We start from the raw sequence: 15,987 nt of genomic DNA, 5'->3' as shown, positions 1-15,987 counted from the left end.
CTTGTAGACGACAAACAATAGGCAGATCGGGCGATAGCTGCCAATGTCGTGGATGGCTCCCTTTTTGTACAGCAGAACAATCCTGCTGGTTTTCCATTGGGATGGAACCTTGCATTCAGACAGGTAGCATGTCAAGAGACAAGCCAGTATATTGATGAGAACTAGTTGCAGGTTCTTCAGGTGTTTGGGTCTAACCTTGTCTGGGCCGGGTGCTGTTCACTTCTTTACTGACGAAATGGTGTGTCGGATTTCGGAAGGGAGAATGCTGGGAATGACATATCCATCCTGCAGAATTTGGTATGTGGGCAGGTGGATGTGGCTATCGAAGAGATCCGAGTAGAAGTCATGGATAATCTTCTTCATTGCCCTTCTGGAAGATGTGAGAGATCCATCAGGACTTCAGAGGGCAGTCATCTTGGTCTTGTAGTTGGCGAAGGACAGGCGGGAGTTGCGAATGCTTTTTCCGGCTTCTGCTGCATCTGCCAGCACTGTTGCTCTTCTCTCTTTGAGGTCTTCCTTTATCGCTTCTCTGTACTGCTTTGTGAGCTTGGATGTTCATTTGTGGTTGCCCGAGGCTTGCGCAACCACAAGTTTCATTAGTGCCTAGATATTACTCCAGAAAAAACTTGACGAATTTGTGTCATTTATTTGTATATATACTACATAACACAGTATGTAAAACCATTCACATTTATTACAATGGAAATTCTTGTGTAATGAAAATCCTCAAGAAAAGGAACTTTACTTTTAACATCTTTCCAAATGTGTTTATCTCTAGACAGGCTCAAGGTCATACAGTGAGAATTAATAAAATAAATTGATATCTGACCTAAGCCAGCAGTAACATTTTCCTGATTACAGAGGTGTCCAAACTCCTAAGTGTGATTCTCAAAACCACCAAGACTGGTTCAAATATGACTTTTTTTGTTTTATTCCTTTACTGAAATGTCACCTGGTTCTAGTATAATTGTCTGTGTTTTACTCCTGCTCCTTTTCCTTCACAGAATAACTTTCAATCACTCTCCATTCATAGAAATCTTGCCCTCACTGGCCAAATGGGGATTATCCCACTCAAGCCATTTATTGAAAGCTTATACCTTTGTGTATGTTTATATTTCTCATAATATTACAAACTCCTCATGTGAAAACATTATAGATGGTGCCTCTCTATGTATCTAACAGTACCAAGCATATGGAAGCTTCTGTTAAATATCTCTAAACTATCAGAGTAAATTTGATATGGGACTTTCATTAGACATTACTAATTTAACTAGTAAGACAGAATGATTGATATAGTGAAGATTTAATCATACTGCTGGCTTAATTTTTTAAACCACGGATTATTCTTTTGATTAATCTGGTCCCACAGGTCTATAAAACAGTTAACAGCAAAAGCATGATGTTTTGATCCTTACAGATACAATCTTCAGGATTCCACATACACAAGCGTTTTCTTCTAAATAAATCATAGCAGACATTAAGTCTTGCTATCAAAGTACATATCCAAAGTTGTCAACTGTGGCAGAATTATGATAATCCCCCTTAAAGCTATCTCCCCGAAGTAACCAATCTTCCAAATGCTCTCTGACATGTAACATTCCATCTAACTAGTAAGCTGCAATAGCTCACAAACACTTGTTTAACATCTGTGGAATACTTCTGATGTTAAAAGTTAACAGGCAGCAATTTGGCAAGATCAATAAATTGTGCCTTATTCCTTTCTCCTCTGACAGATTGTTAGGAACACAGAAACAGACATTTGGTGACTAAGCCCTGAACAATTATCATCATTATTATTATTATTATTATTATATTTTTGGTTTGGGGGCACATACAGCTGTACATAGGGCTTGTTCCTGGCTCTGTGCTCAGGGATTCTGGTGGTATCGGTGATTGAACCTGGGTCTGGTGCATGCCAGGCAAATACCTTATCCACTACACTATTTCTCTGGCTCCTAAACAATTTTATTTATTCATTTTTATTGCTTTTTGGGTCACGCCCAGAGATGCACAGGGATTACTTCTGGGTCACACCTGGTGATGCACAGGGGTTACTCCTGGCTCATGCACTCAGGAATTCCTCCTGGCGGTGCTCAGGGGATCATATGGGATGCTGGGAATCAAACTCAGGTCGGCCGCATGCAAGGCAAATACCCTACCTGCTGTGCTATCACTCCGGTTCCTAAACAATTTATTTTAAAGTGAGGGAAAGGATCTTAATATTCTCTCAGGTATATCTACTTGAGCAACAGAATTAGCAGTCAGTTCCCTAAAGTCTAAACACTGAGAACAGAAGGGTCCACTTCTGCATACTGAGCAATGAGGGTAGTGCCAGGCATGAGCAGACCGCAGTAAATATTTCTAGAAGAAATGAAGGAATGGATGAATTAGCAAACATATGAGAGATATTTCTTTAATGAAAGGGTAAGATCAAACTTTTCTATGAGTAATAAAGATCAATAAAAGTTCCACTAAAAAACCTTGGGTAACTGTTATTCCAGTAGCAAATGATTCTTTGAGCTAATTTTTTCACTGCAAAAAAAAAACAAAAAAAAACTGCTCAGAGATAAAGTCTTCCAGGGCACTGCTGGTTGCAGGGGGGAAAAGACACAGAAAGTTCTAGGTTAGATAGTTTCTTTCCCTCAGAATGAATTACCAATTATCTTTTTAATATCAGCAAAAAGGGTAATCATACAAACTAATCATCAATTTAAATAGAATTCTAAGCAGTGATCAAAAGTTCCTAGGATTATCAGGTTTCTAACATAAGCTGGGTTTTCAGTGTGTATTGAAAATAAAATTCTGTATATAGTAAATTTTCATTGAGATACTTAAAGTCAGTAAATTTCTATGCACATTTTCCCCACACAAATGATTGCAAACAAAATTCAGGTAAATCTTAATAATCCCTTCATTCATCTCTAAATCCATTCATTCATCTCTACATTTTATTTTATTCTTACAATCTCAACACTTAATAGTCTTTCCACTACTGACTTTCCTCCCTTCTCTGCAATGCTTATTACACACTGAAGAAATTCTTCTGTTACTTCAATATCTTCAAAAACCACAGTCACTGGATTCTTGATTAAGAATCCTAGTGATTCTCTAGCCCTAGCTAGAGACATAGTACAGCAGTAAGGCACTTGTCTTGCAAGCGGCTGGCATGGGTTCAATCTTTAGACCATGGTATCATCACTGAAGTCCCACTGGACGTGACTCCTGAGAGCAGTCAGGAGTAAGTTCTGAGTACAGCTAGGTAAGGCCCAAAAGCCAGAACACGAAACAAAACAGCCCCCCTTCCCCACATAAATTTTTGAATTTTAAATAACCTCACTTAAACATGGTTTTTCCTGGAACACTTTATAACACCTTATTCACTTCTTTTTACATTTATTTACTGATCAAATTTTATTTAGATTCCCATATGCCAAAGGACTGGGTGGGAAAAATTTCATTCCTAGTCTCTGTCACTGGAATAGATACAGAACAAGTAGATGGCTGACTTCTTATCAACAGAAGAATCTAATAGACAACGAATTTCATAAATACCTATAATTTCCTACACAGCTAAACTACCGTTCCAGTATGAGGTCAAAGTAAAGTCAGCATGAGCATAAAAATGATACTTCATCATACTTAATACGATATTTTGTTACTTGAAGAGTCTTAGGAAAACAAAAGTATGAGAAGAAACTTTTGATTATTATCAAAATAATTTAAAATGATTTGTAACCCCCCCCAAATTCTATTCTGAAAAGTTATCTGTGTGCCTGTGTTGATTGCAGTAAGATTAACAATAGCTAAAATCTGTAAACAAACCAAGTGTCTAAAAAAAGATGAGTCGATAAAGAAACACTGTATATATGGATAGTGGAATACTACAGATGAAATCATACAATTCACTGTTACATGAATGGATTTGGAGAGTATTATGCTGAGTGAAATTAGTCAAAAGCTTACAGATACAAAATGGTCTCTCAGATATGGCATATAAAGAAACAGTTAGGGAATAACAAATGCCAAAAGGCAATAGAACCTGAGAACTGGACCACAGAATGAGCTTGCCATTGTGGAAGGGGTGGGGTTAGCTTAGGTGACAGAGTAAGTGGGGGGCACTAGAACAATGATGGAGGGTGTGGTGTTAAAAGCTGTATGCATGAAACACTAGCACTAGCAGCATTGTAAAACATGAAACCCAAAATAACAAACATTATTTAAAAAAGCAATGAAGAGACAGTAGAGCAGGGAAAATACTCGCCTTGCATATGGCTGAACTTAGTTTGATATCTGGCACTATACAGTTCTCAGAGAACTGCCAGATATATTCCCTGAACATAGAGCCAGGAGTAAGCCCTGTACATAGCAAAGTATGATTACACACACCCCTCACTCCATGATTACACACACCCCTCACTCCACCAAAAAAAAGGAAAAAAAAATAAATTTGATAAAAATAATTAGGGGCTGGAGCGATAGTACAGCAGGTAGCATTTTTGCCTTGCATGCGGTTGACCCGGGTTCAATTCCCAGCATCCCAAATGGTCCCCTGAGCACTGCCAGGAGTAATTCCCGAGTGCAGAGCCAGGAGTAACCCCTGTGCATTGCCAGGTGTGACCCAAAAAGCAAAAAAAAAAAAATTAAGTCAAGGATATGTATTAAAAATTAACGACAACAGTTGCTAACAAAGTATGATAACATGATACTTCATCTTACTTAATAGGATACTTTGTTAGAGAATGACAATTTATGACATATATATGTATATTTATATACACACATATAGACACAAATTAATGGAGAAAAATGGAAAGAAGAAAACCCAATCAAATAGAACAAAGGAGGGATAAAATTTAAAATGGCCTTATGTATTATTTACAAAACCACACACAAAACAAGATTGAAAAGAAGGATTGAAAAAAGATTTGCCACATTATAATTAGATTAAAGCTTTGTGAATTTTGAACAATCCTAAGAAGGTGATGATTTGACTTACATAAATAAAAAAGACTGGTGAATATGACAGTGTCCTGAATCTACAACTTGCCCTCAGCCAATAAATTTATAAAGATGTCATTTGAAAATGTACCAATAGTACCAATTAGTAAATTTAAGACACATGTGACAATATCGCCAATTCCCGTAGATTGTAATTTAACAGGCGATAAAGAAAAAAATATAAGCTTGGTGTGCTTTTTATACTATAATTATTTTATACATAAAGTTATAATCTATTGAATATTAGTTTAAGTTATAAAAAATCTGACTTTCAAACAAAGGATGTATGGGGACTGTCAATTAGCATGTTTTAATACAAAATAAAACTTGTTTCTTTCAGCAAATTAGATTGGAAATATGATTTAAAGAATAGTTCAATAGCACTACATGTTACTTTATAAACTGAACTTTATACTTATAAAAGTTTTGAATGCCATTTTTAAAACTAAAAATTATAATACAAAAGCCTCTCATTTGCTGAAATTACCATGATCTGAAGTGTCATTCACTTAATGCTTTACAGATGTAAGATGCCAGATTGTTAGTCAGACTGTAAAGTATATTTAGTCAGGGGGGAAAAAGTCTTCCAAAAGATGTTTTCCTATATTTTACTGACATTTACATGGGACACTATTTGAAATGTGTCATTTATTTGTATTCTGTATCTATAAATGAAGCTTTCATTTTACTTTTCCTAAACCAAGAACGCTGTTAGTATGGACACATAACAGCTCTTTGTTTGAAGACATCATTGTGTCTATAATCCCTCAGACGGAGGTCATGTGCTATTTTGTCATATTTCTAATTGGACTCTTGTCATACTTACTCTTTAACCTCTATCCTGTGAGTCTTAGTCATCACTTGACTGCTCCTATGAATATACTGTGCTACACAATCTAGCTCACTATTTATTATTAGCTTTTCGTACTTTTAAGTAATTCTGAGTGGAGTGATGGGATACTAATTTTAACTGAGAGTTAGGCGAACAAGTGCTAATAATGAATTTGATTAACACCAATACACACCATAGCAGGAAGTTACAGATAAAAATTGAAAAAAACCTATGTATTGATAGGTTCTTTTGTAATAATATGACTTAGGTATAAATTTATGGAGCGTTTGGTATGTATTAATTTTAGGGGCTTTTAAATATCATGACCACAGCACTAGATTCATTATGGGTCAAATATAATCATAAAAAATATTCTAAGTATGAGCAAGAACTGGAAAAAAGTTTTAAATGGAATATTAAGAAAAATAGGATTTTTCTTACTAAAAGTAGTGTGAATAATTAACATGTTCTCTGTGTATTACTAACACCCTTTAAAATCTCTTCGTACTATTAAATGCAAAATAGTAGAGTCAGGTAAAAATTTTTATAGGCTCTCCAACAATGTAGAGACTGTTTCTATAACAGTTGCAACTATGAATACACTAAATTACCAATTTCTAAGGACTAGAGATGATATCATTTTTAGTATATATGTAACACATCTTTTAAACATATAATGAAGCAAAATTAAATAATACTTACAAAAACTTAACTGTCGACTTTCACAGAATTCTGCATATTGAGCTGAGTCCATAATTCGAGTTTGCCTTTCTGCCCTCTATTATATAAAATAGAGACACAAATGTTAAGTTTTCACAGGTGAAACTTAGAACTGAAATTTCATTTTACTTCTTTACTCCAGTTGAAGTTTAGTACTATCATAAATATAATGCTATACAAAATTATAAGTCACTAAAGTTGTTTTTTCCTTTTTGAAAATAAAGTTTAAAATTCTCCTTCCTTATTTTGTAAAAAAAAAATTACAAAAACACAAAACTAAATACCTCACTTTTTAGATTGTGTACTTCTAAATTTTCTTAACTTTACCACTCTTTTCAAGAAAAAGAAAAACTATGAGAATGTAATAAGGTCAAATAGAAAAATAATTAACCATTATTGCCTATCTGCCTTAAGGCTGGTGTTTTACAATGTTAAATAGGAGTCAATGAATGGAATCATATATTTCCCTTCAGTTCAAACATGGAGCCAGAGCTAACAAATTCAAATTTCAACTGCAAAGAAAAATAAAGGGAAAGGTAAATACAACATAAATCCTTTAATCCGAGTCCAGGTATGATTCAGAGTTTGGTATAGGTTCATTCATGCATTTTTTAATTCAGTATAGCAGATGTTTGCTGCTTCATTGTCCCACAAGAGGTAGGATAATTATAATTCAACCATAGTTTGGTGGGAAAGAGTATAACCACTTCCGCTTCCTTGGCAAGGGAAGCATTTGGAAAAGAGACAGACGGGCACTTGGACTGACTTTCTGGTCAGTAGAGAAAAAAAACAAATCCCTGAGATTTCTATTTCTTCTTTCTACTTTGGAAGGATGTTCACAAGTTTTCTTTCTTTCCTTCCCTTCATTTTAAAAATTATATCTCACTTTTTCTTGGTGGGGGCGAGTTTCCCCAGTAGTGCTCGGGGCTCCTGGGTAACTCCCTATGTGACACTCAGATCCAGCAGGGCTGTGAGCCTGCAAATGGACTCCAGTCCTAGCATCTACAAGGTATACACTCCACTTTTTGAGCTATTTCTGCTGATTTCTGCTGCTCCAGGAACGACTATGGTTTGGTTTTTGTTTTATTGGCAATGTTGCGGAATGAACCTGGGACCTCAAACATGCAAGGCAAGAATTCTACCACTGGTCCCCAACAAGTTCTCTTCATCGTCGTTACTGAAGCATTTAAGTATCATTTCTGATACCTGGATATTTTAATACTTAAAACTGAAATTGTTCTTTTTTCAATTTCAGTCATTTTAAATCAAATAAAATTACATTTAGTGAGGGGCTGGAGAAATAGCACAGTGGGTAGCGCGTTTGCCTTGCATGCGGCCGACCCGGGTGAGATTCCTCTGTCCCTCTCAGAGAGTCTCGCAAACTACCGAGGGTATCCCACCTGCACGGCACAGTCTGGCAAGCTCCCTGTGGGGTATTCAATATTACAAAAACAGTAACAACAAGTCTCACTTAGTGTTCCTGGAGATAGCAGACACCACTGGGTTGCACTAGCATGCGGCAGGGACAAATGGAGACGTTACTGGTGCCCGCTCAAGCAAATCAATGAACAATGGGACGATAGTGAAAAGACAGTGCTACATTTAATCCACTTAATCTGAATAAAGCACAAATTAACTCAACTTAATTTCAATAATTTATCAATTGATGAAAAAAGTAAAGATCATTAGAGAAAAAAGATGGGATGGGTGGGAGTTAAAATACAATTTATAAACTACTGTGGTTCCTTATAAGACTAATGACTAATTTTTCCCCTTTTCTTTCTTCCCTTTCTTCTTCCCTAATCTCCCACACACATACTCACAGACACTACATATGCTGATGCAAACCTGACTTGTATATTTGCCTCTGGGTTCAAGTTTCCTTTAATATTCACATTCTATTAACCAGTAAGAATTATATGTGAATATGTGTACATTGAATATATTCCCTGTCTGTGTATCTAACTCATCATTTTTTTTCGTGGGCATTTTATTGGGGTGAGATTTTACATATTTAGAAGTATTTGTTGACACAGTAAATGACTTAGCTTTGTCTCATATTAATATATCTTAATATATTAATATATAAATGACTTATTAAATGTTTGCCAAAGGAATACAGGAAGCAAGAAGAAACTGATGTTTTCTGAACATAAAATCAGTTACTATTGTGTTTGTACACAAAAAGCCTCTAAGACTGAAAACACTTTATCTTCTATTTTATATATGTGAGAGCGAGAGAGCAAGAGAGAGAGAGAGAGAGAGAGAAAGAGAGAGAGAAATGCCTGCCATAGAGGAGGCAGGTGATGAGGAGAGGGATGTGGGAGGGAAACGGGAGATATTGGAGGTGGAAAATGTACACTGGTGAAGGGAACATTACCTGACTGAAACCCAATCATCAACAACTTTGTAACTGTATCTCACTGTGTGATTCAATAAAAACAAATAAAAAATTAAAAAGAAATTTGCTTCTGTTTATATGCTTAAGTAGTTGACAGAGCTGATAAATTTTCATGTCAGTGAAAATTAGAAAGACTAATCCTAAGAGGTTATGTTATGGTCACCTGATTTACCAGCTTTCATTGAGTTTAGCTATTTGAAATTCTTTTGAACTGCAACGGGAGGACGGTGCAGTGCAGTGTGCAGTGCTATGCATACTGTATATGAAGGAGCTAAGGGGAAGAGCAAGTGGATCATGACTGAACACAGGGCAGTGTATGTGCTCTACTACTTGAGCCTTGGAAGACCTTGTCCTTTTTTTTATTTCTGCTTTTTCCAGAATAAATTTCTGGAAAAAGATGGAAGGGTGAAGCAAAATCCTAAATCTAGTAAAAGGGTATGATCAGAATAAGAATGTTTACTCTTTACATGGAACATCATGTCCCATCTCTCTGAGGGCACTGAAATTTTGAGAAGTTTTAAAATGTGTTAAGCAAAGGGCTAACAGAAGGGCTGGAGTGATAGTACAGCATGTAGGGTGCTTGCCTTGCATATGGCTGGCTCGAATTCAATCTCCTCGTGGGATCCCTTAGCCTGCCAGGAGTAAGCCCTGAGCACCACCAGGTATGGTCCCAAAATGATAACACACACAAAATGTTAAACAGATGTAATAAAGAGGCAAAATAAGAAGTAAAACTTGGATCCTAAAGGCTCTGCTCTGAGATATGTACAAAACAATTAGAGCAGGTTATTGATAGCTTTTATTTACATGGGACATTTTCAAATGACACAATTTCAGATCTCTGGCTGCCACATGAATGTAAGGTCATCTTTAGATTAGTCACATTCTGGGATCTGCAAGTCCAGCTTATCTTCTGCTTTTATCTCCTGAATCTTCCCACTCCTTGACTTTTTTAGACATCAACACTAATCCTAACACTTTTTGGAAAATATTGCTCTATTCTCAGGCTTTTCTGAAATCGAGCAAGTATCCCAATACAGCAAAGTTTTATAATATAGGGGCATGCAAGAAAAGATTGTGTGTGAAAGAAATTATTCCTAAAATTTTCTCAGTAACCAAAAATATTTTAACACCTCACAAGAATAGCGTTTTCTTTAAAAAGCTAAAGTCACAGGCATATTAACTCATCTCAGTACCAAGAAGTTATATTTCCCCCCAACTATTATAAAACTAAATAGAAGGAAAATTCCATGCCAGATAAACTCATTTTCTGGTTCCTACCTCAAAACAGTAAACTAAATATCCTAAGAGTTAAATATACTAGGTAGCAACCTAGTATATTTACAGATGTGCTATACAGTAAAATTTGTTTAACACTTTGAACACAACAGTTTTACTATACATCTGTTAATTCAAATTTTTAGTGAGAAGTTTTCATTCCAAACATAAAATTGCTGTGTCTTTGAAAATATCAGTAACAATAACTGCCATTTGCCTACCAGCTTAAGGTGTGAGGCTGGACTCTTTGAGCAGCCTTCAGTTTTACTAAATTCTTTGCATGCTTCCACTGTACATGAAATCAATATACAGGTTTTATCTAGAAGGTATATACTGCTGTATCTCTTGGTGATTTCTCATATCAAAATGACAGCATGCTTCCACAAAACAGAATCATGGAATCTAATTTTTAAGGCAATATAAATTTAATCCTTTCTTACTTCTACCTCAAATTAGAAAAAGAAAAAAAAAACAGAAAGAAAGAAAAAAAGACCAAACCCAGCCAAGCATTATTAGGAGTCTTATAAAACTGAAATGTCCTATTCTTTCTGCACGAAAAAGAAAATACGCCAATGGTGATCTACCAGCTACCTCATATTAAACAGGAATTGGGTCATTTTGGAAACTTCTAGCAGCATCTAGCAACCTGACATCACATGTATGATGTGGTGTTTATACATGCTGACTTACATAGGGTCCATTTACAGAAGGATACTATTGGACTAGTGAATTTAAGCTGAAGATACTGAGAAACCGTATATCAACTCACTGTTGATACGGAAATTGATGTTCAGAAGTTCATGGGTTTACCTGGATTGTCTCAGAGGCAGAACCAAGGTTTATTTTCTGAGTTATATCATTTTGTAGTTTAATAGGTATCCCTACTGAAGAGTCAGGACAGACTTTCTCAAATCAGCTGGCAGATTTTTGCCTTCATGACCACTGTACAGTTCCTGGACCGGTAAAACTGTAATAGATTCTTGATTGATTCCCTTCAAATATTTTAATTCTTCCAACATATCTGAGTACAACTACTTAATTATAAACAGAGGGAGACAGTTCTGGCATACAACAAGACCTCACCATAGTCGGCCCTCCTCCATCCCCAGATTACTTCCATTTCTCTGCCTCATAAACTGAAACAAATGCCTGGCCTCCAAATGTAGCCATAATTGGGACCCACTCTGTGTGGTCAAACATTGTTCTCACTAAAACCCAACAAACTCTTTGCTTTAGTCAGATCACACTTTGTCTCATCTGCCATATTTTGCTGTTCTTTTTACTTCCCTTATTACTGAGCTGCCATCCTCTCCCTGATCCAGATGGTAATTTAACTCCTTCTCTTTCATCACAGGTACTGCCTCCTCTAGGAAGTTTTCCTGAGTACACCAAGTCATAGTACTTTCTTTCCTCTGAACCGTATTTATTCTTCCATGTAGTATTAAACCCCTAAGGTATTAATCCTTTCTTACTTTTTCTTTCTTTCTTTCTTTCTTTCTTTCTTTCTTTCTTTCTTTCTTTCTTTCTTTCTTTCTTTCTTTCTTCCTCCTTCCCTCCCTCCCTCCCTCTCTCTCTCTCTCTCTCCTTTCTATTCTTTTTAGATTTCTGAGCCACACCCAGCAGTGCTCAGGGCCTACTCCTGTCTCTGTACTCAGGGCTTATACCTGGTGGTGCTCGGTGGACAATATAGTATACTGAGGATCAAAACCCAGGTCAGCCGTTTGCAAGGATAGTGCTCTATCTGCAGTATTATCAATCTTGCCCCAACCGTGTACCTTTATACATGTGCTTTTGTCTTCCCTCAAAGATTATAGTATATTATAAAGATTATAGCTGGGAGAACTTATGAACCACTTCATAATATTCTTAATAATGGGCAAGAAACTGAAAATGCAAAAATGCAAGTAACAATGTTTAAACACATGTATGTATGCAATATGCAAACACAGGAAAAATCTGGAAGCATATACTTTATGTCTTTAAAGTATTTATCTCTAAATATTATTTCTATCATAAATATCACTATAGAATTTATATTATAGAGAAATTTCACTTTATGTTTTGGCTTTTCTTTGGTTTGGGGGCCACACCTGACTGTGCCCTGGGCTTATTCCTGGCTCTACTAAATGATTCTTCCTGGCAGGGCTCAAAGGACCATACGGAGTATTGGGGAATTAATCTTGGGTCTGTTGTGTGCAAGGACTTAACCACTGTACTATCTCTCAGACTCTGGAAAGTTTTGCTTTTTAATTACAAATTTCCTTACTACTTTAAAAAGTACCAGTAAAAAAAAAGCTTTTCTAAAGCAAATGAATATTTTCCTCTGAAATGAATTTTGCTTGACTTATAAAGAAAATATACAGATACACACACGTGTGTATATATGTGTGTATACATAAATATGTGTGTATATGTATGCATACACACAAATATTTACCAAGTGGGTAAAATCATAAAGAAACAGCATAAGCATGATACACACACACACACACACACACACACACACACACACACACTCACTCAGCAGATGATAGGACAGGAGGAGGAAAATGTTACTACAACATCCAGAAAGTCAATTCAGAATCCTGATTAATGATTACAAAATTGAAAGTTTTCATTGGTGCTAATTAGCTCCTTTTGAGTGACTTTTTAAGTACTTTCCTGTGTACCCAAGGTACGCGAATGTATTATAGCGATCACGTGAGATTTTCTAAAGAAATATCTGTTGACTCCAGGAAAATAATATATTTAAAAGGAATTTTGTGATTAAAGTAATTGAGTAATAGTCAGCAAGATAAATTACTGGGAAATAGAGAAATATTTGTGATATTAGTCACAAGAGATATTTCAAAATCCTGGGGATTTTTGGCCAATATTAATTAGTGAAGATATAAGAATTAAAAAATTTCTCCATATTTTAAACTATTGAGAATGAGGACAAATGGTCACATAAGGAAAATATACCTTTTATTAAAACCAAAGCTTAATGTCAACTTCAAAGTTTTAAATCTGTATTTATTAAACTGGGCTGGAGCGATAGCACAGTGGGTAGGGCGTTTGCCTTACACCCAGTCAACCCGGGTTTGATTCCTACGTCCCTCTCGGAGAGCCCGGCAAGCTACCAAGAGTATCCCGCCCGCACGGCAGAGCCTGGCAAGCTCCCTGTGGTGTATTCGATATGCCAAAAAAAGTAACAAGTCGGACAATGGAGATGTTACTGGTGCCCACTCGAGTAAATCAATGGGACGGCAGTGCTACAGTGCCACAATTTATTCAACTAGTAATGGGGAAATTTATACAGTAATGTATTTCTTGTCCTCTAATAAAATGTGTGCTAAGAAATGTATCATTTTTAGGCATACAATCTAATTCTATTAGTTAGAAAACTCACGGAGAATTACTGAGTTATGTTCACTAATGTTTTTCTATAACTGCAACATACTCTGTAATAACTAAATTGGCAAATAATATAAAAACCTATGTGTCCGCCCAAACTAGATCTTTATATCTTTCTTTTGCTTATTTTGAGGTCACACTCAGCTGTGTTCAGGGCTTACTCCTGGATCTGTGCTCAGAGTTCGCTCCTGGTGTGTTTGGGAGATTATATGGGGTGCCAACGATCAAACCCAGGTCAGGAGAGTGCAAGACAAACTCATTACCCACTGGACTCTATCTCCAGCTGCTCCCCATCCCCACAACGAGTTCTTTAAAGTAAGAGAAGACTAGGCGCTTTTCAATTTGTATGAATGAGGATGATTTAACCTTTAATTGTGTTTTTTTTATTTAAATGTACACCCAAATACTCTAGACACTCTAAAAAACATTCCTAAAATGTCTTACAGGTTTAGGTAGTAGTCAGACAAGGGGACAAAGATTTTTTTTTCTTTTTTCTTTTTGGATCACACCTGGTGATACTCATGGGTTACTCCTGGCTCTGCACTCAGGAATCACCCTTGGCCGTGCTCAGGGGACCGTATGGGATGCTGGGACTCGAACCCAGGTCGACCACATGCAAGGCAAACGACGTACCTGCTGTGCTATTGCCCCAGCCCCAAGAGGACAAGGCTTTTGAATCTAGCACAGATATAAATATATAGTTGCTTATATATTTAAATAATATTTAATAAATATTTTGGTTGCTAAGGATCAAACATGATCACACTGCCTCCTAATATACATACAAAGCTTCTACTGCACAGATTTGATCTTATCCTTGAGTTAAAGCCAAAGACCCTTCCATTCTGCTTTAGGCAACATCAAGCTCTCTAGGAGTCCAACAAAAGTACCAAACAGCTGCCTCCATTTACACAATAGAAATCCTGGCCTGGGGCAGCAGGTAGGGTGTTTGTTTGCCTTGTATATGGAGACGGGGCTTGATTCCCAGCATCCCATATGGTCTCCCAAGCACCCGGCGGAGTAATTCCTGAGTGCAGAGTAACACCTGAGCATCTTTGGATGTGAGAAAGAAAGAAAAGAAAGAAAAGGAAGGAAGGAAGGAAGGAAGGAAGGAAGGAAGGAAGGAAGGAAGGAAGGAAGGAAGGAAACTCTGGCCTCTCTAAATAAGTCTTGTGAAGGCGAACCCATGGGTACAACAGAGCTCTCAACATCCTCTTCAAGGACAGGAGGAAATCTACATACAGAACAAGTAGGCCCCGCTTGAATCTTCCTTTATTGCTACTATAGAGAATAGCTGAGATTTTTAATGAAGGATTTAAAAAATTATTTTTGAAATAAAGTGTTTTAGATTAATTCACCAGTCAAATCCTTCTAAACAAGTCCCATCAGTGCTACCTTTCATATATCTGAAATCAATCACTTTCTTGTCAAAGCCATCACCATCGTCTCTCCCCTGTATTACTGAAATCATCGCCAACGGACCTTCCATTTTTCTTTCTCTCCTACCCATACCTCTGCCATTCAAATGATCAAGAGTCTCACATCATATGTAAAAATAAAAGCCAAAACCTATACAGCAGAATGATTTGTAAATTCTGAGATTTATCTGGCCTCCTCTTTCTCTGATTTCTCTCACTTCTTGTGCTCCATCTGCTTCAACCACATTGTTATTCTTGATGCGGCCAAATACATCACCACCTCAGGAACTTTGCATTTATATTATCTATGTTCAGAACCTTTTAACCAACATTATTTTCTGCCTTGTTCTATTGTTTCCTTCAGTCTTTGTTCAATGTTTAACAACTCAAAGATATCGCTTTGCTCGAGTGATTTGCTTGAGCTGGCCCAGTAATGTCTCCATCATGAGACTTGTTGTTACTGTGTTTGGCATATCAAATACATCACGGGGAGCTTGCCAGGCTCTGCCGTGCGGGCGAGATACTCTCGGTAGCTTGCCGGGCTCTCCGAGAGGGGCGGAGGAATCGAACTCGGGTTGGCCATGTTGGCTGCGTGCAAGGCAAATGCCCTACGGCTGTGCTATCGCTCCAGCCCAAGATATCACTTATGATCACTTAATACAAAATAGCAATTTCTTCTAAGTCATCTCTTTATATTACCTGGTCTCAATTTTCTTCATGTCTTACTAACACTTACCACCATAGTATTAAATATTTATTTGTCTATTATCTATTTGTGCCAAACCAAAATATAAGGACGATATTACATCCCTTTTTGGTTTTTGTTTTTGATCACTGTCAGTTATGCTCAGGGATTTAGCTCCTGGAATGGATGTTTAAGGATTACTCCTGGATGGCTTGCTGGACCAATTTGGGTTCCAGGAATTGAACCCAAGTCAGCTATG

General features: G+C 36.8%; 1 protein-coding gene across 3 annotated transcripts in view; it reads right to left on the bottom strand.

The window, feature by feature from the left end:
• SUPT3H (SPT3 homolog, SAGA and STAGA complex component) overlaps positions 1 to 15,987 on the bottom strand; it is a 468,323-nt gene that overhangs the window by 126,034 nt on the left and 326,302 nt on the right. For all 3 annotated transcript variants that reach the window (XM_056125945.1, XM_056125943.1, XM_056125944.1), the window contains one exon: positions 6,533 to 6,608. In XM_056125945.1, coding sequence (XP_055981920.1) covers positions 6,533 to 6,608 — 76 coding nt within the window. The remainder of the gene's footprint in view (positions 1 to 6,532; positions 6,609 to 15,987) is intronic.

The sequence above is a fragment of the Sorex fumeus genome, unplaced genomic scaffold, assembly GCF_029834395.1.
Source record: "Sorex fumeus unplaced genomic scaffold, SorFum_2.1 ptg000061l, whole genome shotgun sequence".
NCBI lineage: Eukaryota > Metazoa > Chordata > Mammalia > Eulipotyphla > Soricidae > Sorex > Sorex fumeus.
Note: the sequence above shows the minus strand (reverse complement) of the source record. Positions and strands in the feature narration are given on the sequence as shown.